The following is a 26,141-nucleotide window of genomic DNA, read 5'->3' as shown; positions in this document are numbered from 1 at the left end:
GATATCTTGAATTCCAAAAACCTTACAGCACGAAGCTACCTCCTACCAGATTGCCATTTCTGGACTCCCGCGTGATTCACACTTTAGATACATATTGTGCAGATTTATGGTCTGTACCCATCACTCGACCTCTGCAAGGCAGCTTTCAAGAGACTCATTTTACCTTTAAGGTGGCAACAGATGGTAGACGTTGCTTAACTATAAAGAGGTCAATCAAAGCCATTACCTACATGGGCTTTTTGATTGTTTGATTATTCCATTCGAACACTGCTACAGAACTGAAAACCCATGCTCTCGTCTGAACCCATTTATATTTATTAGTGGGAGGAATAGCAAACAAGTGGGCACCTTCTGATAGTTTCAGAACGTACTAATCAATATAATTTCTTAACACGCATGGGAAAGCACTTTTCAAAATTTTGAACAACATTTAACAGCCTAAACCTTACTCTCCACCTGACTGGATGCCAGTGGAGATCTCGCAAAACAGAAGTAACATTCTCTCTTCTTGAGAGACCAGTCAGCACTCAAGTGGCAGCATTCTGAGCCAAATGAAGAGCATATATTAATTTCTCAGGTAGTCCCAAACACAGGCCACCACAGTAATCGAGGTGGCTTAAAACCAAAGCCTGTATCACTGCGTGCAAAAGATCTCGGGGTAACAGATACTTCAACAGTCTCACCAGTTGGCCTTGGAGGGAACGGAGGTAGGCTGCGCGGCTCGGCGCGCGCCGGCTACACGAAATCGGTAGCCTTCCGCGCGCCAATCCAGGATTTTAGCGGCTACGCGCGTATCTACTAAAATCCCGCATACTTTTGTTTGCGCCTGGAGCGCCAACAAAAGTACGCCAACGCGCCGTTTTTGAAAATCTACCCCAGAGGGTCTGACTGGTCCAAAACGGGAAATGAAAGAAGCTCCACTGACTGATACACGTGAAAAGCAGACACCATCTTCGGAAGAAAGGAAGGAACCGTCCGCCAGGACACACCAGAATCTGAAATTCTCAGAAAGGGCTCCCTACAGGATAAAGGCTGAAGCTCCGATATCGCTATCACATCTGCTTGCAGGGTAAGGAAAATCACCTTTAACGTGAGATCCTTTATTGTAGCCGTTTTCAGAGGCTCAAAGGGCGCCGTACACAGAGCTGAGAGATCCAAGTTCAGATTCCAAGAAGGAGAAGGGTGCCTGATCGGGGGACGTAAATGCTTTGCCCCCTTTAGGAAACTAGCCACATCGGGGTGAGCAGCCAATGCCACGCCTTGAATGGAACCGCGCAAACAACCAAGAGCTGCCACCTGAACCCTCAGGGAACTACACAATAAGCCCTTGGCAAGTCCGGATTGTAAGAAACCTAAAATATCCGACACCAAAGAGAGTAGGAATAATTGCCCGGTCCACGCACCAAGATTCAAAGATTCTCCACACGCGCACATACGTGAGGTTGGTGGATGTCTTGCGCGACCGGAGAAGTGTTGCCACCACAGTATTCAAATACCCTTTTCTCCTCAGGCAGCGCCTCTCAAAAGCCATGCCGCTAGACAAAAGTGATCAACCTCTTCCAAACACATGGGCCCTTGATGGAGAAGGTACGGGAGCAGTAGCAACCACAGGGGACCTGCCACTGCCAGATTGACCAGGTTCGCAAACCAAGGCCATCTCGGCCACACTGGGGCTACAAGGATGACTTCTGCCGGATGTATCTCCACTCTCCTGAGCACTTTGCCTATTAGCGGCCAAGGAGGGAAGAAGTACAGCAGCACGTCGGTCAGCCAGGGCAGCACCAGGGCATCTACCCCTTCTGCTCCTGTTTCTCTGCGGCGACCAAAGAAGCACAGAGCCTTGGTGTTCTGAAACGTTGCCATGAGATCCAGGCAGGGTACGCCCCACGTGTCGCATATGAGCTCGAAAGCTTCGTCTGCGAGCTCCCATTCCCTGGGATCGAAGGGGTGCCGACTGGGGAAGTCCGTCTGAACGTTGTCAACTCCTGCTATGGGAGACGCTGCAATACTTACTAAATGCTTCTCCGCCCAGCTGATCAGTTGCCGGGCTTCCGTGGCCACTGGCTGGCTCTTGGTTCTCCCTTGGCGATTGATATAAGTCACTGTGGTCACATTGTTGGAAAGAATTCTGACTGACTTCCCCTGGAGGAGAGAGTGGAACGCTTGCAATGCTAGCCACACTGCCCTGGTTTCCAGACGATTGATCGACCACTGAGATTCTTCTTGGGACCATTGTCCCTGCACAGACTTCCTCAAGCAAACCGCTCCCCAACTGGAGAGGCTGGCGTCCGTGGTCACCACTGTCCATTCGGGTACCTCCAGGGGAACTCCTCAGGATAAGTTGTCCGAGATAAGCCACCAATTGAGACTGGAGCAGGCCATATCCATAAGAGGGAGAGGTGAATGAAACTGTTCGGATTCTGGATTCCAATGCAAAAGCAACGCTGACTGTAAAGAACATATATGAGCAAAGGCCCAGGGCACCAGCTACAGGGTGGAAGTCATGGAGCCGAGAACCTGCAAATAATCCCGCACTCTGGGGAGATGATTGGCCAATAAGTACCGCACTTGTCCTTGTAGCTTGACAATTCAGTCTGAGGTAAGGAGCATTCTCCCCTGTTGAGTGTCAAACAGAGCTCCTAAAAACTCCAAAGACTGGGTGGGCACAGTCGGCTCTTGGCTAAATTGACCACCCAACCCAGTTATCGCAAGAGTTGAAGCACTTTGCGAATTGCCAACTGGCCAAGCGACTCAGACTTTGCCCAAATTAGCCAGTCATCCAGGTATGGATGCACCAGGAACCTCTCTCTGCGCAGATGAGAAACCACCACAACAATTACCTTGATAAACGTTCTGGGCTCAGTGGCAAGACCGAAGGGCAAAGCTCGAAACTAAAAATGGTGACCCAACACCGAGAACCTCAGAAACTTCTGGTGGTCGGCCTGAATGCCTATGTGAAGATACGCTTCCGTTAAGTCCAGTGACACCAGAAACTCTCCTTTTCTGACCGAGGCAATGACTGACTGAAACGTCTCCATGAGAAAACGTGGCACCCTGAGGCAGCGGTTTACATGCTTCAAATCCAGAATGGGTCGGAAGGACCCCTCTTTTTGGGGGACTACGAAGTAAATGGAATAACGCCCTTTTCACTGATCCGCCTGAGGAACCGGGGTGATGGCGCCGAGTTGCAGAAGGCGTTGCAAGGTATCTTGTACTGCCTGTCATTTCTCTTTGTAACCACATGGGGAGACCAGAAACCACTCCGGAAGGCGGTGTGCAAAATCTAAAGCATAGCCTTGATTTATCACAGTAAGGACCCACTGGTCCAACGTCATCTTGACCCATTCCTCGTAAAACAATCATCCCCCGACAGCTGGAAACGAGGAATGGGTCAGCATCCCTTCATTGGGAAGACTTGTCCCCAGATGCGGACTGGATAGCCCCGGTTCTGCCAAAGCATCGGCCACGAAAGGGCTGAGACCAGGACTGTTGGAGCTCTGGACAGACGAAATCTCCGATTCCCTCTGAATCGAGACTGTGAAGAAAAGGAGCCCTTCGACTTGGGCCTATCCTCTGGCAGTCTGGGAACCTTGGTCTCCCCCAGGAATTGAATCATATCCTCGAGGTGCTTGCCAAAAAGCAAATTTACCCTTGAAAGGCAATGACCCCAGCTGAGCCTTGGAGGAAATATCTGCCGACCAGTTTCTTAACCACAGGAGCCGTTGAGTTGAGATTGCAGACACCATGGATCTGGCCAAAGTCCGTAACAGATCATAAAGTGCATCCACACTATAAGTGATCGAAGCTTCCAGACACCCTGCTTGCTGTGCTTCTGCATTGGAAAGCCCAGCATTAGCTGCTGAACCCAGCAGCATTAACTGCTGAACCCAGCGAAGGTCCACTCGTAAGGCAAAATTGCTGCACATAGCTGCCCGCACTCCCAGTGCCGAGATGTCAAAAAATGTTCTTGAGCTGAAGCTCCAACTTTCTATCCTGCAGGTCCGTCAGGGCTGTAGCACCCGTAACCGGGATTGTGGTCTTTTTGGTGACTGCGGACCCTGCCGTGTCCACCTTGGGCACCCACAGTATGTCAATTGCTTTCTCCGGAAGAGGATATAGCTTATCCATAGCCTTGCTAAGTTTCAGTCCCAGATCCAGGGTATCCCATTCTCTATATAGCAAGTCCGTGGCAGAAAAATGAAAAGGAAAGGAAGTAGCCGGGCCCCTCAGACCCAACAACACTGGGTCCATGGCCCCCAGCCTGGACTCCTCTGGCAGCCCATCTATGCCTAGCTCTCTGAGTATGGCCAGGGATAAGCAGAGTCAACTCCTCCTTCCTAAACAGACTGACCACCTTAGGGTCATCTCCTTCCACAATGTGAGAGCCTCGTGCTGGATCCTGTGGAAGTTGATCAGGGTCTGTATCCACCCCCATCGGAGGCTTGCCCTGCGGGTCCTGGTCCCCTGGGTCTATATCCTGATCCGTGGAATCAGAATTGGTCTGATGAGCCCCTGACGCAAAGGGGGCTTAGCTTTGGAGGACCCAGAGACTCCCTTAGACTTAGACCGCTTTCAAGAAAGAGACTTAAGACCACTAGAGGAAGTTTTACCCCCAGCCTGCAGCTTCCTTCCCTCCTGGCTTTAAAAGCCTTATGGAGAAATAAAATAAACTCCAAGGAGAAGGAGAAAGAGGAGGAGGAGTCAGAAGCCCCCTTGGGGCTATCCTGCGTTGCTGGTGAGAGAGGCTGTAAAGGTTCGCTCCCTCTAGGAAACCCTGGCTGAGGAGAGAGAGGAGGCGGGAGAATCCCCTCCCCCATAGCTGCACGAGTCGCTGATCTAAAAGACTCCAAAATGGCCTCCGTTCCCGCGCTCAGCGGGAACGGATCTGCCTCAGCTGATCTCGATGCAGCTAGCACTGAAGGAGCTCGGGCAGCCTAGCCTTTAACCAGCCCCTCCAGAGAAAGACGCGCGTGGGCCGAGCCACATGTGAGGCACGCAGACGAGTGCGGCATCGGGCAGCGGGTCTGAGAAAGCTAAAATTCAATTCTATAAAAAAAAATAGAAAAATAATCGCGGTCTGCCCAAGCGCCGGTGACACTGACAGAAAATCAAAACTTTTTTTTTTTTTTTTTTTTTTTTTTTAAAGACTTGCCCGGCTGTGGTCCACGGTCCTGATCCGGTGGGGTGGAGTGAACCGGGCTCCCCAGTGTTGCACCCAGAGCTGCAAGCCTGGAACAAGAAGGCCCTCGACCCTGTAATGCAGCTGCCTCAACAACCAGCGGGGGATGGTCCCCTCAGGACCTTACAAACCCCCTGGGAGGCTCAGGACAGAAACTGCTCCTTTTTTTTTTTTTTTTTTTTAAATCAAAGTAAAACCGTTTTACCGACCAAAAACTCTAAAACTCACTACTCTAACTCCACTAAGCAATCAGCACAGACTGTAGGCCTTGCACCTCCACCATCTGCTGGAGACAGAAAAATACTGCCAGGCTGTAGGTGGCATCATCCTATATAAGGCGGAATTTTGTTTTAAAAACTTCTCTGTCTCCATCTGCTGGGGTGGGGGGCAAAACTCAGGAGGTCTGGACTGATCCGGGTACATACAGGGAAAAGCACATTCAACAAAGCCACATGTTTTATATCAGAGTTGACAGCAGAGAGTACTCTACCTCATATCAGCTAGCCAGCAGAAACTGAAACGAAACCAGATCTAAAATGGCGGAAACTTCTCAGCTAGACAAATCTCTCTCCAAGAATCACCAAGAGATGCTAGATAGCACCTGCAGATACAATTTCTTCCAACCATACACAAGAAGTTATACAGTTACAGGAGAATTCTTCAAAGTGTTGCACACATAAAATTGGCCTCTACTCGCATATTCTGTATTTTATGGAAGTCCAAAATACGCATGCATTTTTACTTTTGCACATAAAGGGGTGGTTGAGGGGTGTTCCAGGGTGAGGCCAACACTTGCGCACGTAAGTTGCTATTTTAAAAAGACACATGTACATTTGCCAACTTAACCGCATAATTTTACACTTGCTAATTATCTGAAGTAAGTGATATTAAACTCGTGTAGTACTGACTGGGTGAGAGATCTGGGTGAACTGGGGGTGGTCCAGGCTGAAGAACCAGAAGGACTGAATAAACGGGTGGACTAGCCAGTAAACTGGTTAACTTCATTTACATGGGCATGTTTTAAAATTGGCTGACTTGCACAAGTAAATCCTACTTTGCCTTCATGCATAAAATAGACACGTATGTTTTTAAATCGGTAGGAAAAGTAGATACATACAATGCATTGATGTCTTTGCACATAAGCATACATAAACACGTATGTTGCAGAGAAGAGTTACGCGTACTTTATGACATGCACATGTTATAAAATACCGTAGGTGAAACTACACGCAGCCATATGCACATGCATATGCTGCCATGCACATTTGCTTGAAAGTTATCCTCCCTGCAGCTCTGAAAGGGAAACCATTTTAACATTTCCTGCTTAAAAAACTTTTGGTTACTGCATCAAGAAAAAAGAAAAGTCACTTCCTTTAAAGAACATTTTTAAAAGTCAGATAACAAACACACACAGCTCACCAACTGCTGGACTTTGACAGCTTGGGGTGTGCTGGTTGAGCGGATGAGAACAGAGTGAGGCTGCTGCAGTTTCAGAGTGACGGGGCTTGTCCCGGAGGCTTGTTTTGCAAGCTGAAGAGAAGGCTTTGGTGTGGTAACCGAGACAGAGCTAGAGCCAACTCCCTGGGTCTGCGGCTGTTGCTGAACGCACTGCTGAATAAAACTCAGGGAGTTGGGCATTAGCTGGCGTAAGGCAGGCAAACTTTTCTGGAAAGAAAAAGAAGAGAATTAAAAAAAAAAAAAAGCTGAAGAAAGAGCCGGAAAAAAGGAAAAATAAATATCATAGTTTACTTTCTAACCTGATATTAAAGCATGGTTAGGTAAGCACCTAATTTAAAATAAGTGTTGCCATCGATGCCACAGGAAAAAGCAAACTGTAGAATTTCAATACATACAAAATGTACAAAGTATTTAATCATTCTGTCGTTTTATGTCATTATATAATTCAAAGTAATACATATACACCAGACATATAAAATAGTATCAACCAGTTTTATATATTCAAGTAAGAAAGCCAATCCATAGAAATAAAGATATAAATGTAACGTCAAACTAATAAGTGAAGATGAAATAGTGAAAGTGAAAGAGCTACAGATTTAGCTTTAATCATACACCCGGACCCCCAGTACGAGCAGCGTTTTTCTTGTGAGAGGGTGGGGGGGGTATAGCATGAATACATCAAAGCTGTGGCGCTTCCTTACATATCATCTTATGTTACAGCACAGCTCACGCTGGGGTTTTGTTTTTCCTTTGATGTTTAGTGTGGCTTCAGTGAAGGCTCTTTTCTTTTTCCTTTTTTTTTTTTTATATAAATGTCTTTATTAAATGTTAACAGAATAAAAGGACAAGTTATACAATGGCAGATTGTAACAGCTAGTGATGACCCTAGCTTCCTAGCCCCACCCTAATAAACCCCACCCATCTTCTCATACATCCAGGAGCCACAGAAATTAACACAAAAGCAGCATTCTTGAGAGTATAGAACAATCTTTCAATTAGCAGTTAAAACGGAGGTATCTACTGGCCAATCAGGCGTTTATCTTCCCTGCCACGCAGTTGGGAGTTGTTTAATAAATGGACCCCAAATCTTAGGAAAAGCCGATTGCCTACTTCCTCTTCATTACTGTCCATGTCCGATAATCTAAACACAGAAGATCCAACATTTCTGCAAACCAAGAGTCAAACATTGGTGCATCACTCTGAATCCATTTACATAAGATACATTTCCGAGCAACACACACTCTCTTGATCAGGAGGTGGCAACTCGGGGTACTGAAACTTACTTTGTCTGTAATAATTCCCAAGAGCCCAATACAGCCACACACAGGGACCGGATACCATCAATGTGGTCGAATACTTCAGTACAGATTCCCAAAAGCTATAAATTGGAGGACATTCCCAAAGCCTATGACTTAAAGAAGCATGGGCTTCAGGACATTTAAGACACTGCAGGAAAGAAATAAGTTTCGTTTGGTAAACCCTATTAGGAGAGATAATTATTCTATATAGCATTCTATATACTGTTCCCGCAACCCAACTGGATGGCTTTATAAAAAATCAGCAAGGCCATCCAATAAATCCTTATCCTCAAGTTCCTTAGCTCAGCCAGTACCCTAAACACTTTATGAGAGGTAAGGGAATGTAAAAATTTATACAAGCTGGCCAATGACTGCTTCCATTCCTGAAATAAAGACAGAAGCCTTTGAAAGGGACCTGATGAATAAGGGGCCTGACGAGGCCCAAGTTTTTAAGAGATAAAGCTTGCAATCTGCAAATACTAAAAGACTTGACTGGGTTCAAAACTGAAGAGCTCTTGGCATTTTGAAAATGGATAAACTTGCTGACACTGATAGGCCAGAAAATCATGGAATGTAGGATGTCCCACATGGGCCAACCATGCAAAAAAAATCTACTGTCTTGCCCAGGGAAAAACCAAGGATTACCCACATAAGGAGAAATCTTCCATGAGAGCAACATCTTCAGTCTTACAGCCGTAAGAACATAAGAACATGCCATACTGGGTCAGACCAAGGGTCAATCAAGCCCAGCATCCTGTTTCCAACAGTGGCCAATCCAGGCCATAAGAACCTGGCAAGTACCCAAAAACTAAGTCTATTCCATGTTACCGTTGCTAGTAATAGCAGTGGTTATTTTCTAAGTCAACTTAATTAATAGCAGGTAATGGACTTCTCCTCCAAGAACCTATCCAATCCTTTTTTAAACACAGCTACACTAACTGCACTAATCGCATCCTCTGGCAACAAATTCCAGAGTTTAATTGTGAGTTGAGTGAAAAAGAACTTTCTCTGATTAGTTTTAAATGTGCCACATGCTAACTTCATAGAGTGCCCCCTAGTCTTTCTATTATCCGAAAGAGTAAATAACCAATTCACATCTACCCGTTCTAGACCTCTCATGATTTTAAACACCTCTATCATATCCCCTCTCATCCGTCTCTTCTCCAAGCTGAAAAGTCCTAACCTCTTTAGTCTTTCCTCATAGGGGAGCTGTTCCATTCCCCTTATCATTTTGGTAGCCCTTCTCTGTACCTTCTCCATCACAATTATATCTTTTTTGAGATGTGGCGACCAGAATTGTACACAGTATTCAAGGTGCGGTCTCACCATGGAGCGATACAGAGGCATTATGACATTTTCCGTTTTATTCACCATTCCCTTTCTAATAATTCCCAACATTCTGTTTGCTTTTTTGACTGCCGCAGCACACTGAACTGACGATTTCAATGTGTTATCCACTATGACACCTAGATCTCTTTCTTGGGTGGTAGTCCTAATATGGAACCTAACATTGTGTAACTATAGTATGGATTATTTTTCCCTATATGCATCACCTTGCACTTATCCACATTAAATTTCATCTGCCATTTTGATGCCCAATTTTCTAGTCTCACAAGGTCTTCCTGCAATTTATACAGTCTGCTTGTGATTTAACTACTCTGAACAATTTTGTATCATCTGCAAATTTGATTATCTCACTCGTCGTATTTCTTTCCAGATCATTTATAAATATATTGAAAAGTAAGGGTCCCAATACAGATCCCTAAGGCACTCCACTGCCCACTCCCTTCCACTGAGAAAATTGTCCATTTAATCCGTCCACCCAAACTGCATGTATTTCTCCAAAATATTCAGAGACAATTCTCCATCCTGGAGCTGAACACAGAACAGAACTGCTTTCTAGTTTTAATTCATAAAACGGCAAAAAAAAACCATAAAAAAAACCCACAGCTCGCATGCAAACACTACCTTTAGAAAAGGGACCAGGTACGGCTGCGGAGAAGACTTCAGCTCAGTGTATAATTTTTTTGTAAATTCTTCTGGTTCAAGTTTTCCTTCCTTAAAAAAAAAATAAAAAAAGGAAAGAAAGACAGACATTTTTAAAGCAAGTTTTTACAGAACACTGTTCAACATGCCACACACACTGAACATGGATAGCATGCTCTCAAAGCAGGACAACACTCTGTGTCACCCCAGTTACTGGAGAAGTCAGCTCCCTGCTTCTGTAGCGCTGAACTGCAGTAGCTCTCTTAGCCCTGGAGAGAACTGGGTTTGATAATTTGTATGTTAATCCAGTAAAGTATCCAAAAATGATGACGCAGGAGCTTCTAAGCTGACGTAGTCCCTGCTATAGTGTAGGTGGTCTAAAAACCACCTGTACAACATCTTCGGCTAATTGTTATGTTGGTTCAACAAAAAAAAAAAAGTGTCACAGCCTGTAGAGAATTCAGACATCCCATTCCCAAAGGTTTCTTCTTTGCTGCCCAAAACAACATAATATTGCTGTAGGTGTATTAAATTCTCCTCAACGTTAGCTGTTACTATAATAAATGACCTGTTTGCAGGAGCAGTAACTGCCCACGGTGCCATTCACTGCCGATTTCTCAAGGAGGGTTGTTGAAATTATGCACTGCCTCCAAGTACTTACAAGCGGAATTCTATGCCAAGTTAATTAGCTACTGTTTGGAGCAAAAACCCAAACATCTCATTTAAGTTTATTGCTGGAAGGGCAGAAGGAAAGTACTCTAGTACAGATTCCACTGAGGGAGAAACATTTTTCATCATTACTTTTGCATCTAACAGCATGAATTAAAGGCAATCCTGCACAAAGGTGGGAAACCCAACTCCAGAGTTAATGGTCCCTAAGTACCAAAAAACCTGTCAAGAATCCTTACAAGTGTTTTTGACTATAAGATAACTGTCCATCTGTATATAATAGTGTCTTTGAAATGACATTACAATTCTATATATTTTAATACATAAGTGGAACATTATTCTGCAGGAGATGTTGGCCTTGCATGGATTCGTTTGCTGACAGGACTGCAAGAAGAATGAATGACTCAATTGAAAAAAATATATATTTTTTAATTTATTATATAGAAACACAGTGGCAGAAAAAGACCATATGGCCTTGTCTAGTCTGCCCATCCACAGCAACTGCTCAGATCTACAGTTTAAACATTTGATATTCTGCCTTTTCCTAAACGTAGACCCAAGGCATTGCAAAGTAACAAGGCACTAAGTGCATATGTAATACATACATACAGATATAATATAGAGATATGAGGGAGATTAAATAGAGAGTCCATTAGGAAGAAACAAGGACATGAGTGCATTGGGTATACCCTGCATATATACAGTTAAGAAATCAGATGAACACCAGCAGCGTTTCACTCCCTCAGAGGTCTCCTATTCATGTCCGATAATTTCTTGAATTCAAGTACTGTCCACGTCTCTTACCACTTTGATGAGGAAGCTGTTCTATGCATCCACCACCCTTTCTGCAAATAAATATTTTCTTAAGATTACTCTGAAGTCTAACCCCCCCTTTCACCCTCATCACAGAACCTCCTTACCATTGATACCCTGGATATATTTAAACCTCTCTATCATATCTCCCCTAGCCCATTTTTCTTACATAAGAGGTTCTGAGCAAATACAGAACACGCAACATAAAATATAAATCAATAAAACATTAAAACATATAGCAAGATATAACAGACTACGTATAAAACATATACAATACACACAAAAAAAATCAAAACAATCAGCAGTTATGATAAATACTGCAAAAACTATAATAAAAGAAAAAGATCAGCCAAAAGCAGATGTAAATAGTTCAGCTTTGCCTAATTTCCAAAAGCTCAGATTATCTTCCATAGCATGTAAACTTTAGATTCCAAAGAGAAGGCCCTAACCAAGAAAAGCTTTTCTTTCTCATTTTGATTATCTGACAGCTAGAATCTCCACTGAGATGAATGAACAGTTAAGCAGTCATTCAAATATTGGGGACTTTGATTATACAAGGACTTAAAAACAAAAGCCAGATTTTTAAACTTAAATTTAATTGTAAAAAAGATTAGCAACCAACCACTGGAAGGTATTCAAAGCTGGTAAAACATGATCATGAAAATACAAGATGCATAAACTCTTTGAGAAATATATCGTACTATCTGCAATCTTTGACGTGCTGAGGTTTTAAGACACACATTTAAAGAGTTGTAAGCAGCAAAATGATGGTATAGTGTTGTCAGAAGTAAACTGTAAAGTGCATAATATAATTTAATTTAATTTGACTGTAGAGATAAGACCTCAGTATTGGCAAGAGATCTGAATTAACAGAAACTTCTAAAGGCCAATTGGTCCAATCATCGGTCTTATAATCTCTGTTTTTAATTTAATGTATTTATTTAAAATTGCTTTTATTATGACTTGTGCACTCGTATTTTTTATTTTGTTAGATTTTTATAAAATTAATGTCTGTTGACACCAGTCAAGCAACATTGTGATTCTGCATCAATTAGATGTTTCAAATTTGTATCAAAGTTTGACTGAATCCACTTTGATTTTTGGGAAACTATTAAACTCTGAATCCCAAATATTGATGAAATTGATGTTATTCATACGTTATTAAAGTCTTATATATTATGTAGCCTCCTGTCTAAAAAAGCTATTTGTATTGACAAACACGTCTCCTAGAGGAAAACTTCGTATTGCTGTTCAACAAGTTGGTGACATTGATGAAACCAAGTAACTAAACTTTCACTCAGCCAGACAATTGGCTGTGTTATGCTGGTGAATTCAATGGTAACAATGTTGATGTTCAAACAACTTGATAACAATCAGTAGACCACTCTATGGTTTTATGTAAATAACCACAATGTTCACTAATGAAACTGTTTCAAACTGGTTCAATGGCTTAATGCCACAAAATTTGGTGCGAGATTTACTGCAACCATGTAAATAATGCGACTTGAGCGATGAAATTTCAGTCTTACAATTGATTTGCGGGACGGACGGTGTGATTCACTCCGTCTCTCATAAAATTTTTGTGTTCCGACAATGTTTAAAGACGGCAGAGCACTTATCTTGAATTAGGTGAATTTGATGAACGCAGACGCTTGCAGATTATTCATTCACATAGTTCTGCCGTTACTGAGACCCAGAGGGTCTGAAATTTCAGTCTGAACCCGACCACAGTAGAAGGAGTTTTTCTCTACCAATCAGTCTGCCCTGAAGCAGCGTTTTTTGCGAAACGCCGGCCGCGTCGGCGGCGGTTGTTAGACCCTCTGGGTCTCAGTAACGGCAGAACTATGTGAATGAATAATCTGCAAGCGTCTGCGTTCATCAAATTCACCTAATTCAAGATAAGTGCTCTGCCGTCTTTAAACATTGTCGGAACACAAAAATTTTATGAGAGACGGAGTGAATCACACCGTCCGTCCCGCAAATCAATTGTAAGACTGAAATTTCATCGCTCAAGTCGCATTATTTACATGGTTGCAGTAAATCTCGCACCAAATTTTGTGGCATTAAGCCATTGAACCAGTTTGAAAGTTTCATTAGTGAACATTGTGGTTATTTACATAAAACCATAGAGTGGTCTACTGATTGTTATCAAGTTGTTTGAACATCAACATTGTTACCATTGAATTCACCAGCATAACACAGCCAATTGTCTGGCTGAGTGAAAGTTTAGTTACTTGGTTTCATCAATGTCACCAACTTGTTGAACAGCAATACGAAGTTTTCCTCTAGGAGACGTGTTTGTCAATACAAATAGCTTTTTTAGACAGGAGGCTACATAATATATAAGACTTTAATAACGTATGAATAACATCAATTTCATCAATATTTGGGATACAGAGTTTAATAGTTTCCCAAAAATCAAAGTGGATTCAGTCAAACTTTGATACAAATTTGAAACATCTAATTGATGCAGAATCACAATGTTGCTTGACTGGTGTCAACAGACATTAATTTTATAAAAATCTAACAAAATAAAAAATACGAGTGCACAAGTCATAATAAAAGCAATTTTAAATAAATACATTAAATTAAAAACAGAGATTATAAGACCGATGATTGGACCAATTGGCCTTTAGAAGTTTCTGTTAATTCAGATCTCTTGCCAATACTGAGGTCTTATCTCTACAGTCAAATTAAATTAAATTATATTATGCACTTTACAGTTTACTTCTGACAACACTATACCATCATTTTGCGGCTTACATCATATAGCCAGTTATTGTTTTGCCTTGATTGTATACTAGCTATATCCCTTTATTTTGTTGTTTACACATTTAAAGAGTTACAGTAATCCAGACTATCTGTGATTAATACATGATCAGATGTGCTAGGATTCTCCCTCACCAGGTAAGGATGCATGATATAGACTTTGAGCTGAGAAAAACAGAACACTTGAAATCTGACTCTGAAAAGTGAATTCTGAATCCAATGTAACACCCAAGATTTGAATCTTAGATTTTTCTAGCAATTTTGACCGCTTCTAGAATTAAAAGGGGAGCAGAAAAGGAAATAACAACTCATAATACCTGTGCTTTCTGAGGGTTAACCTTCAGTTTATTTGCTCTCAGCCATATGTCAAGACATGTATATATTTTATCAATACACTGAGAAAGAATTGTATTGTGAATTGGCTTCCATTCTAAGTCATATGCATAAGAAGAAATTTTAGACCAAAGGCTTAACAAATTAAATGAAAGAACCAAATACTGAAGAACATCAAATTTTAACTCCCTGCAAGAGATAAAAAAAAAATCCTTTATCTTCACATGTAAACCATGTTTGGAAAGTTAAAAGAAAAACAAGATAACATGCTGGTTTTGAAACCTAGGATCTTCAGAGGTTCCAACAGGACACTATGGACAATGGTATCAAAGACAGCTGATTTGCACGCGGTTATTGGTGTGTGCCCATGGACTCTATGATTTTATAACATGCACGAGTCGACACATGCCTTCTGTTAAGGGTAGTAACTTCTGCTCCAAGCAGATTACCCCAATTAACACAGGTTACCCCTTTTTTTTTCATTTCCATCATTTATAAGAACATAAGAAATTGCCATATTGGGTCAGACCAAGGGTCCATCAAGCACAGTATCCCGTTTCCAACAGTGGGCAAACCAAGCAACAAGAACCTGGCAGGTACTAAGAAGAACCCATGCTATTGATGCCAGTGATAGCAGTGGCTATTCTCTAAGACAACTAGATTAATAGCAGGTAATGGACTTCTCCTACAAGAACTTATCCAAACCTTTTTTAAATCCATCTACATTAACTGCACTAATCACATCCTCTGGCAACAAATTCCAGAGCTTTATTGTGTGTTGAGTGAAAAATAATTTTCTCCAATTAGTTTTAAATGTGCTACTTGCTAACTTCATGGAGTGCCCTCTAGTCCTTCTATTATCCGAAAGAGTAAATAACTGATTCACATCTACCTGTTCTAGACCTCTCATGATTTTAAAGACCTCTATCATATCCCCCCTCAGCTGTCTCTTCTCCAAGCTGAATAGCCCTAACCTTTTTAGCCTTTCCTCACAAGGGAGCTGTTCCATCCCCTTTATCATTTTGGTTGCCCTTCTCTGTTCCTTCTCCAGTGCAACTATATCTTTTTTGAGATGCAGTGACCAGAACTGTACACAGTACTCAAGGTGCAGTCTCATCATGGAGCAATACAGAGGCATTATGACATTTTCTATTTTATTCACCATTCCCTTCCTAATAACTCCTAACATTCTGGTTGCTTTTTTGACTGCTGCAGCACACTGAGCTGACGATTTAAATGTATTATCCACTATGATGCCTAGATCTTTTTCCTGGATGGTAACTTCCTAATATGAAACCTAACATCGTGTAACTACTGCATGGGTTATTTTTCCCTAAATGCAACACCTTGCACTTGTCCAAATTAAATTTCATCTGCCATTTGGATGCCCAATCTTCCAGTCGCGCAAGGTCCTCCTGCAATTTATCACAATCCGCTTGTGATTTAACTACTCTGAATAATTTTGTATCATCTGCAAATCTGATAACCTCACTCACTGTATTCCTTTCCAGATCATTTGTAAATATATTGAAAAGCATCGGTCTAAGTACAACTTCCTGAGGCACTCCACTGTTTACCCTTTTCCACTAAGAAAATTGACCATTTAATCCTACTCTGTTTCCTGTCCTTTAACCAGTTTGTAATCCATGAAAGGACATCACCTCCTATCCCATGACTTTTTAGTTTTCTTAGAAGCCTCTCATGAGGGACTTTATCAAATGCCTTCTGAAAATCCAAATACACTACATTTACTGGTTCACCTTTATCTACATGCTTATTAACCTCTTCAAAAAAAAGGAAGCAGATTTGTAAGGCAAAACTTCCCTTTGGTAAATCCACGTTGACTGCATTGTATTAAACCATGTCTTTCTTCATGCTCTGTGATTTTGATCTTTAGAATAGTTTTCACTATTTTCCCGGCACTGATATCAGGCTCACTGGTCTATAATTTCCCGGATTGCCCCTGGAGCCCTTTTTAAATATTGGGGTTACATTGGCCACCCTCCAGTCTTCAGGTACAATGGATGTTTTTAATGATAGGTTACAAATTTCCTTTTTGAGTTCCTTCAGAACCCTGGGATGCATACCATCCGGTCCAGGTGATTTGCTACTCTTTAGTTTGTCAATCTGGCCTACTACATCTTCCAGGTTCACAGTGATTTGGTTCGGTTCATCTGACTCTTCACCCTTGAAAACCATCTCCGGAACTGGTATCTCCAACATCCTCATTAGTAAACACAGAAGCAAAGAATTCATTCCCACTTTTGTGATGTGGAACCATCACATCCCTTCTCCAATTTTGTGGCAACACGCCCATTTCCAGAGATCTATTGAATAAGTCTTTCGGTGAACAGACAACCTGACAAAGTAAGAGAAGCACTCTTGCCTGGTCCAAGCTGGAGTAATGAGAATAAGACATGTCCAGTCCTTGAGTAATTTCTGTACAGTCTTCACCACCAACAGAATCATGATGTAGCTCTGCTTTCCTCTACTTGAGCAGAAAAGTGTCTGGAGCAGATCTGAAATTGCACTGAAGAATGGAGTGAAGTTTGTTGACTTTCCTGTTTTCTGACATGAACAAGTCGATTGATGGGCAACCCTAGAGGTTGAATAGCCTGTCTGCCACATCCTGGTCCATGGACCACTCATGAGGGATCAAAAACCCTGCTGAGATGATCCATCAACATGTTGGAGATCCCAGAAAGGTAAGTTCTTGGAGGAAAGCTTCGTGATTTAGAGCCCACTCCCAAATTTTCATAGATTCCTAATAGAGCGTCCAGGATCCTGTGCCTCCTGATTTGTTCATATAGAGCATTGCCATTTGGTTGTCTGTCTAGATTTTCTTTCACTGAAGGAAATGTGAAAAAATTCTTAACATATTGAATGGTTCACAAGTCCAAGAGTATTATTTGTTACAGGCATTCTGCTGCCAATCAAATTCTTGAGTTCGGAAGGAGCCTGTGCACATACCTAAGTGGGAATAGAACCTCTTGCCACAGTCTTTGGGAGGAACAGATTATATTGCTCGCTGACTGAGAAACAACTCCTCACGATGGAGTTGGGTCTAGTGAGATGGATCCGGGTTGAAGGCTAAAACAGTGATTCAGCACTAGGGGATTAGAGAAGAGCAAACAATAACCAGACTTCCCAGTTCTGAAGACCCAGTGGGTGATCCTATGCCACTCTTCAATGATCAAGTGAATCCTCCCCACTACCAGAGGGACTGAAGCTTAAGGATTGAGTCTTGTCAAAAACTAGGGCTGAGGTTCTTGTGATGTCTTAGGTGATGCAGTTGTCCATGTGCTGCTACAGTACAAGTGGAGTGCAATACCACTGAAAACAGCAAAAGGGACATCTCTTGAAAAAGGAGCACTTTAAAACAAAAAGTCAGGATGTCTAGAGGAAGAAAGCTGTTTAGCTTCTGCCAGCTGTGGAAGACTGTCCCCAGAACAAGAATGAAAGTGGGAAAATGAATTACCAGATATTTTCACAGAACTGTAACCTGGTGGATATCCCACATCAGGAACTGAAGAAATTTGTGATCCAGGTGAAGCTGGATGACATTCCTACCCAAGCCCTGGAAGACTCAGGGTGTAGTAAGACAACGGTTTGTAAGGAGTAAACAAGACAAAGGATGTCAATGAGAAAAAGAAGATGACGCTGATCTGTGTACATGGCAGCAAACAGCAGTACCCCACTAATTAGATCTTGCTGACAACGGGCCGATACAGTAAAAACCGGGAGAGCCAGCGCGCCGAGGCAAGCACCCGCACTCCTGACGCGCACCCAGGCCAGTCTCCTGGGCGTGCAATCGAGTATTTAAATGAGGGCCTGCGGTAAAAGGAGGCGCTAGGGACACTAGCGCGTCCCTAGCGCCTCCTTTTGACAGAAGCGGTGGCTGTCAGTGGGTTTTGACAGCTGACGCTCAATTTTACCGGCATTGGTTCTCGGACCCGCTGACAGCCACAGGTTCGTAAAACGGACGCTGGCTAATTTGAGCATCCATCTTCCAACCCGTGGGCAGATTTAATTTTTTTTTTTTTAATTTTGGGGCCTCCGACTTAATATCGCTATGATATTAAGTCGGAAGGTGTACAGAAATGCATTTTTTTCTGCTTTTCTGTACACTTTCCCTGTGCCGGCCGAAATTAACTTCTGCCTTTGGGTGGGAATAACTAATAGGCTCATCAACATGCATTTGCATGATGAGTGCGCTATTAGCTTCCGGGGGGGGGTGTTGGCCGTGCGTTTTCGACGCGCTATTACCCCTTACTGTATAATGCGTCGAAAACGCGCGGCCAAACCGAATCAGCCTGAAAGCCAGCAGGGCAAACTGTGGTCAAGCGGGGGTACATCCCAAGCTCCCTTATCCAATGGTTTTAGGGCGTGATTGTCCCCTGTTTAAAACCCTGCAGGGTCAGCTGATAGGCAGTCAAGCCAGATTGGAATAACAGGCACCCCATGAACCCTGGAGCGGTTTCCCAAATGACTTGAGGAGGGGAATCCTTAAGTGAGTTAAGCAACTCCAGCATTGAGCAGGGATTGAAGAGAGACAAGAGTTTTCTTCAGTGTAAACCCATAGCAAGGGCAAGTGCTCAACCTAAAACATTTGAGCTGAGGGGGAGGATATGTGAAAGTGGATGCACAAGAGACCTGGCCTGGTCCACCTTAAGCCACAGGTAAAAGGGAATTCTAGTCCAGGCAGAGGCCCATGGGAAGGGGAATATCTACCTAAGCCGGGAGGCCCATGGGAGAGAAGGAAGCCTAGAGAAAGAACACACTACTGAAATGTAAGTTGTGTTGCTGGGGGGTTTTTTTTGTTGCTGAACTGCAAAGAATAGTAGTGTTATGATCTGACAGGCTGAAGTCAGGGAGCATCCCCACAGAAGCAGTACAGGACCTCCGGGCTAGAACGGAGTTGGTCTTCTGCTTAACCAGCCCCATCCCTCTGCAGGTTGAGCTTTTGGGTTCTGGGGACCAATAGGACTTGTCGCCCGCAGAACATCATGGCTGGAGCAGGCACAGACTGCGAGCTGGATCCAGGCACTGGCAGAAAGGCTGGTACAGAGGACAGGCAAGGACTAGATAAAGGTAGGGCTGAGCTAAGGACAAGGGTAAGGCCAGGGAAATGGACAATAAAAGGACTGGCCAAGGACAGGACTAAGATACTCAACAGTAATCAAGAAAGCCCGATAGGGCACGAGACAGAACTAGGTAACCCTAGTAGATTCAAGGGCCACATGGCAGGACAGGTAGGCCCAGAAGGCCACTGAGCAATGCAGGAGAGCCTAGAAGGTTGCAAAGCAAGGCAGGGAGCCAAGATAGGCCACAGAGCAAGGCAGAAGGCCCAGGTAGGTCTCATGGCAAGGCAAGGTAGAACAAGAAAGCAAAGCTAACCAAATTAAAGAGCCGAGGTGACTCAGTGAAGAGGCCCAGAGGGAATGGACAGGCTAGGTTAAAAAGGGCTTTGGCTGAGGCATCAGGTGGTCTGTGAGAAGGTAACTTGCACAGTTGGGAGTAGGGCTCACTGAGAACGCCTGGTGGAGGGGAGGCTGCACAGCAGGCTGAACCATAATAAGCAATACTACTTTTTGTTTATATTTGTCACTAATAAACCACTTCATGCAAAGATTTCAAGCAGAGTCCAGCCTGAATCTAACTTGGTACTCAGACTGCTCACGGTGCCACACGGGGATCCTCGCCTCTATGGATGTTGACTCCAATCACCTTACCCAGCTTGTACAGGAATTAATAGTATGAGCGGTTTTCTGGTGGAGATAAAGTATTTGGCAAGTCAGGTAAAGGATCCTAGGGGATCCTTGTAGACCCTTCCTCAGAACCAAGAGCTGGAAGGACCCTAACCTATGACCCAGATGAAGATGATGTTGATCAAGGCAGGGACCTCAGTCACCTCAGAGTAATACTTCTGGGGCATGCTCAAGACCAGCAGTGTCCTGTGCTCCATTGTCGGAATGCTGGCTAGATTATTCTGCAGAGAAAAAGAGCCTGCCCAACTGAGGTGGACTTGTTTTCACCACTGGGACCTCATGTAGGAGCTCCTGAGATTACGTGAGAGGGACTTCCCCCTTTGAGTGAACAAAATCAGACATTCTGAACACGAGAGGCTGCAGGGTGCCCTCCTTGTCATTGGCCATCACCAAGTTAGCCATGTAGTCTATGGACTGTTGTGTCCTTTGACCTAGAACTGGAAAAAAGACACATCTTCCTTTAAACCAGCATAGATCATCTTCTTAAGAAGCAAATACGAGTAATCCAGGAGGCAGCTCTCTCCTGGGCTAGCTGGATTATACAGGCTAGATGGGGCTTAGGATTCGCATCTGTCATCATTATGTTATACTTCTAATATAAAAAAACTGCCCTATTAAATTATATTTGTAGACTTTTGATAGTCTACAAATATAATTTAATAGGGCAGTTTTTTTATATTATATTATATTAATTTTACAACTTATAAAATTATTTTTGGTGGAATAAGGATAAGTAGGTGATGTAAGTGCAAGAAACTTACCAGTAGGTTTTGTACTAGATTCTTTACATTCTGCCCCATCTCTGGTGACTGCGGTCCACTACATGCCAATTTTATTAATGTTGCAAGAAAATTCTTACATTTCTTCACATTGTCAAGCATTTCCTAGCAACGGAAAGAAGAGTATAGTCAGTCACAGTGGAGGTAGTAGTCAACGTAACTTGCAGAATACGCACACCAAACACTAAAAAGGCAATTTTGTTGCCAAGCAAGCTCTCATGCTAACATCATCATCAGGATAATGTAAATAATCAATTGCCTCAAAAAACCACAAGCCAATTAAATGTTTTTCACTTTAAAACTTTTAGTGATAAACAATTTATGCTTTCAGTGTTTAAAAATAACTAACAGTGCTCTAATCCCTCATGCTGAATAAAAGCTTCTTATTCAGTCTTACTGTGGAACTACTGGCCTGTACTCTTCGGGTAACTGTTGGCTCCTCTGCCTTAACTGAGATGACTTTTGGAAGGAGAGCAGATCCCTGTGCTACCGGCGTTGCAGGTGTCGCAGTCCTTGCGGGGGCTGCCAGAGTTGAGGGGGTCACAACTGTTGCAGTTGTGATGGCTCTTGCAGGAGCTGCCGGTGTTGAGGAGGTCACAATGGCTGAAGGAATTGAACTTCTTATAGGAGCTCCCAGCGTCACAGGTGTCACCGTTTTTGTGGGGGCTGCCAGCGTTGAAGGGGTCCTAACTGTGGGCAGCACAGCTCTTGCAGGGGCTGCAATTGTTGCAGGTGTTGCCGTTCTTACAGGGGCTACCAGGGTCACAGGAGTTGCCGTTCTTACGGGGGCTGCCAGAGTTGAGGGGGTCACAATTATTGCAGGTGTTGCAGCTCTTGTAGGCGCTACCAGTGTTGAGGGGGTCATAACTGTTGCAGGCATTGAAGCTGTGGTAGGGGCTGCCAGCGTGGATGGGGTCACAATTATTGCAGGTGTTGCAGCTCTTGTAGGGACTGCCAGTGTTGAGGGGGTCACAGCTCTTGCAGGAGCTGCCAATGTTGAGGGGATCACAGCTTTTTCGGAGGTCACAAGCATTGAAGGTTTCACAGTGCTTGAAGACAATGCAGTTGAAGGTGTTGCAGTAGATCTTGGGACAACACTACATGTCACAGCTGCAGACTGGAGAGAGAAACAGGCAGAATTACAAACAGCTGATAAAGGTCTACACATTTTATCATCATAGTTTGACATTTCTTAATAAGATATACTAGATTTAATATTGATATAAGGCTATAATTCTCAGTTCTGACCCTTATGGCCCCTGAACAAGTCTGTTTGTCAGTACAGCCACAATGAATAACTGTTTGCACACATTTGATTTAAGAATCAGGTTAATGTGTACAATTTGCTCCAAATACAAGGCTAAGTGACCCTAGGTCCAGGAAAGCCATCGATATAAGATTATTAATATGTTATAGGATTAAATTAATACTGTATACTAATACATATAAAAAAAAAAGCCTAAACATTTAGGCCACAATAAGCTACTGCAATACAGGTTTTTTTTTAAATGAATAAATTACATTTGAAGAATTGTATATATACATGCAATTTATTCATTTTAAAAAAAGAACCTGTATTGCAGTAGCTTATTGTGGCCTAAATGTTTAAGGTATGTTTTTTTTTCTTTTTTATATTAAGACTGCAGAGCAAAAGATATTAATGGTAGTCACTGATAGCAAGTTTGCATTGTATTCCTGTTGTACTTCACCATAAGCAATTTATTTATAGTTATATTTCTTAATCACACAAAAGTACACTCATATCTATGGATATGAATACCCACGCTGCAAATATAGATGGCAGCTCAGGCCCAGTGCCTGCATAATAGGTGCATATGAGGAGGATAATTAAATTGCACAGGTTCCTTTCCCACATATATTTTTCTAAAATAAAAACACACAAACCCCAGGGCCTAGATTTACCACATACAAATATAATAGTGCCTATCACAAGCAGTGAGTTTCCATAACAGCTGTATCAAAGATTGTACTTATGTTTCTCCAAGGAAATATATAGGTTTTCATCAATGAATTGGGAATTATTTTTGAAAGAAACAAAAAACAGGCATATACCTACCACACTGAGAAGAAAGGCAAGCAAGGGGGAAGATTTTGAGTCACTGCTAGTATAATTTATGAGTTACAATACAATCTCATAAGTACAGAACTGTATCTCTGTTACATTACAAGCAAGCCCTTATCATAAGGAGCTATCAAGCTTTAACAAATATTCCTCTGCAAATACTCATACCCAATGCACTTGCTGCCTTTTTTGACTTGACAAGGCAGAAATTAGTTCTGGAAAAAAAAATCCAAACCAGTTATATTACACCTATCCATGTACACCTCCATTTAAATTTTAGTTGTGATTTTTTTTAAGAAATTTTCAATGGGATCTAGCCAGCTAAGTAAGAATTTGTCCAGCTAGATCAAAGCCTTTGAAAAATGAATGGGCCAAGGAGCTCAATTTAGCAACCTAAGTTTCACTATGCAGCTAAATTTAACTCTTCAAGTTCTGGTCAGCCTGGGGTGGGCATGGGGAGAGACCATTAGGAAGCTAGCACTAATTTTCAAAGCTAGCTGCCTCACCTGGTCAGGCAAAACTATACACTGCTATAGAAATCCTAAATCTGACTAACCATCCTCCCTCCCTTTTGATTGTAATTTAAAAAAAAAAAAGTAACGTCTGATACCCCCTCCCTCCTGACTATACAAATGCAAAAAACAAAAAAATAGTCCCCACACAACCCAGTCTCCCCTTCCTCCTTCTAATTAAAACAAAAACAAAAAAAAAAAAGTTTACCCTGCACGAGAATCTCCCTTCCTTCTCTGCAGAGGATCTCCACTTCCTTCTAACTTTTTCTGAACAGGAGGAAGGAGGATCCCAGGCATGCACTTTTTCACAGCAGGAAGAGAGAGAGGTACTCCTGGGGGAATTTTGCACTACTGAGGATCACATAATTTGTACAGAATTTCCATTTTCTGCCAGAATATGGAGCAGGCCCTGGCATACCATGAGCAGAGACCATCCTTCTTGCAGCGAAGATGGAACAAGCCCCGGTGAAAGAGAGTCTGTGTGTAGAGGTGTGTGTGAAAGAGGGAACCTGTGTGGAGGATGTGCGAGAGAGATAGGTATCCTGTGTGAAAGTGTGTGCAAGAGAGAGAGAGAGGTAGCCTATGTGTTTGTCTAATCAAAAAATTAAAAAATATACCAAAAAAAAAAAAAAAAAGGGGGGGTTGGTTATCAGCTATTGACAAGTGACTCAGTGCATTGCAGGAGGTAATCAACTCCTCTTCAGTCTGCTTTGAAACTGAAGGAGACAGCCAGAAGTCCAACTTCTTGGGGAGAACCGGGAAAAAGCTTAAATTAGCTAGCCAAATCTGGGGGAGGGTCTGGTCAAAATCAATAGCAGATACAGTGTCCCTCGAACAGCCCTGGACAAGGGTTAACTGTTTAACTCCCTCCCACCCTCGCCTAGGTTTGTTTTTCTGATATAGTCTGCCTAAATACATAATTGGCAACACCTAAATTGGTATTTCCTTAGGTGTTATCCATCAAATAAATTTACCAAAATGAGGACTATCCAATGTAACTATTGTGGAGCCTTTATTCTGAGGGAAATCATATGGAAAGTTAGGGCTTGCCCCATTTGTTCAGAACTCTCTTTCTTGAAAAAGGAGCTGGCTGAAGTTAAAGCTGAATTAGCTGCAATGAAGAAAGCTTCACCCACTTCACATTATTCAGGAATTAATTCCCCATTACCACAGAAAAACCAAAAGTCAAGGAAAAATGGATTTACAGTGGGCTCAGGTAGGATAAGACCTGTGACCCACAGACACCCATTATTGACAGCTGTGCAGCCCACAAGTCTACGCCCCCACTCACACAGGGCATTAAGGAACTCAAAAAACAACAGGATTACAGTGGGCTCTGGTAGAATTAGACCGTGCTGAGGAGACACAAGCTGTATCAAGTGACACAAGTACATAACGCCTTCTCTGTATCAAATACTGAAGAAGTTCTTGAGAAAGATTGACGTGTTATCTGAAACGAAAGAAGAAACCCAATGCATACAGAAATTCCATAATACAATCAGTAACCAAAGGAAAAAGCTCATTATGCTGGGTGACTGTCATCAGAGGCACTAATCTGGGAACTCTCAGCGAGGGAAACACTACAGTTAAATGCCTCCCAGGATCATCGGCCAGCAGAAATGCTATTCAAACAGTCAGTGACAGTAGGACATTAGAATGTCACCCCAAAATACAAAAGCAATAAAAAAAGAGCAAATTGGATAACAAGTCAGCTAAATAAGTCACATAAAGAGGCCAAGAAAAGCATTAACCTTAACCAAAATAGCTGGAAAGCTATGAGCACAAATGCTCGTAGTTTGGGCAATAAAATCCCAGACCTGCAAGCCCTAATAGTGGAGGTGGACTTGGACATTGTTGCTGTCACGGATTCACATGATTGGGATACTACCATACCGGGATATAACTTATTAAGGAAGGACAGAGAGGACAGAAAAGGGAGAGGAGTGGCTCTTTATGTCAAAAACAATATCCAAGTATCCGAGCTGCAAGGAAGATGGGGTAAAGAAGCAGCTTTATGGGCCGTCCTAAAAAAAGATGATGGGGCATCCGTTTTTATTGGCGTGGTTTACAGGCCTCCAAATCAAATGGAAGTACTAGACAGAGATCTTATTGAAGACATACAAAAGATGAGTAAGAAGGGAGAAGTGGTGATTGTTGGAGATTTTAATCTACTGGATGTAAACTGGAGAATCCCTTCTGTGGAATCTAACAGTAGTAGAGAGATAGTGGATGCCCTGCAAGTGGCTCTGTTCAAACAAATGGTAATGGGGCCTACGAGGGAGGGAGCTATACTCGATTTAGTGCTCACTAATGGAGATAATGTCTCTGATGTCCAGGTGGGAGCCCACCTCAGCACCAGTGATCATCAAACAGTATGGTTTCATAACACTAATACGATACGGAGAAGTCGCACAAAGACCAGGGTTTTGTGTTTCAAAAACACAGACTTTGCTGAAATGGGGAAAGTACCTGGAGGAAGAACTAAAAGGCTGGG

The 26,141-nt window shown here is 42.7% G+C and overlaps 1 protein-coding gene across 2 annotated transcripts in view; it reads right to left on the bottom strand.

Annotated features, from left to right (window-relative positions):
- TAF4B (TATA-box binding protein associated factor 4b) overlaps nt 1–26,141 on the bottom strand; it is a 202,139-nt gene that overhangs the window by 150,594 nt on the left and 25,404 nt on the right. For both annotated transcript variants that reach the window (XM_029591165.1, XM_029591166.1), the window contains exons 3-6: nt 21,450–22,169; nt 21,035–21,157; nt 9,904–9,993; nt 6,599–6,844 (exon numbers count right to left, since the gene is read on the bottom strand). In XM_029591165.1, the coding sequence (XP_029447025.1) occupies nt 6,599–6,844; nt 9,904–9,993; nt 21,035–21,157; nt 21,450–22,169 (1,179 nt within the window). The remainder of the gene's footprint in view (nt 1–6,598; nt 6,845–9,903; nt 9,994–21,034; nt 21,158–21,449; nt 22,170–26,141) is intronic.

This window comes from Rhinatrema bivittatum, chromosome 2 (genome assembly GCF_901001135.1).
Source record: "Rhinatrema bivittatum chromosome 2, aRhiBiv1.1, whole genome shotgun sequence".
Classification (NCBI taxonomy): domain Eukaryota; kingdom Metazoa; phylum Chordata; class Amphibia; order Gymnophiona; family Rhinatrematidae; genus Rhinatrema; species Rhinatrema bivittatum.
Note: the sequence above shows the minus strand (reverse complement) of the source record. Positions and strands in the feature narration are given on the sequence as shown.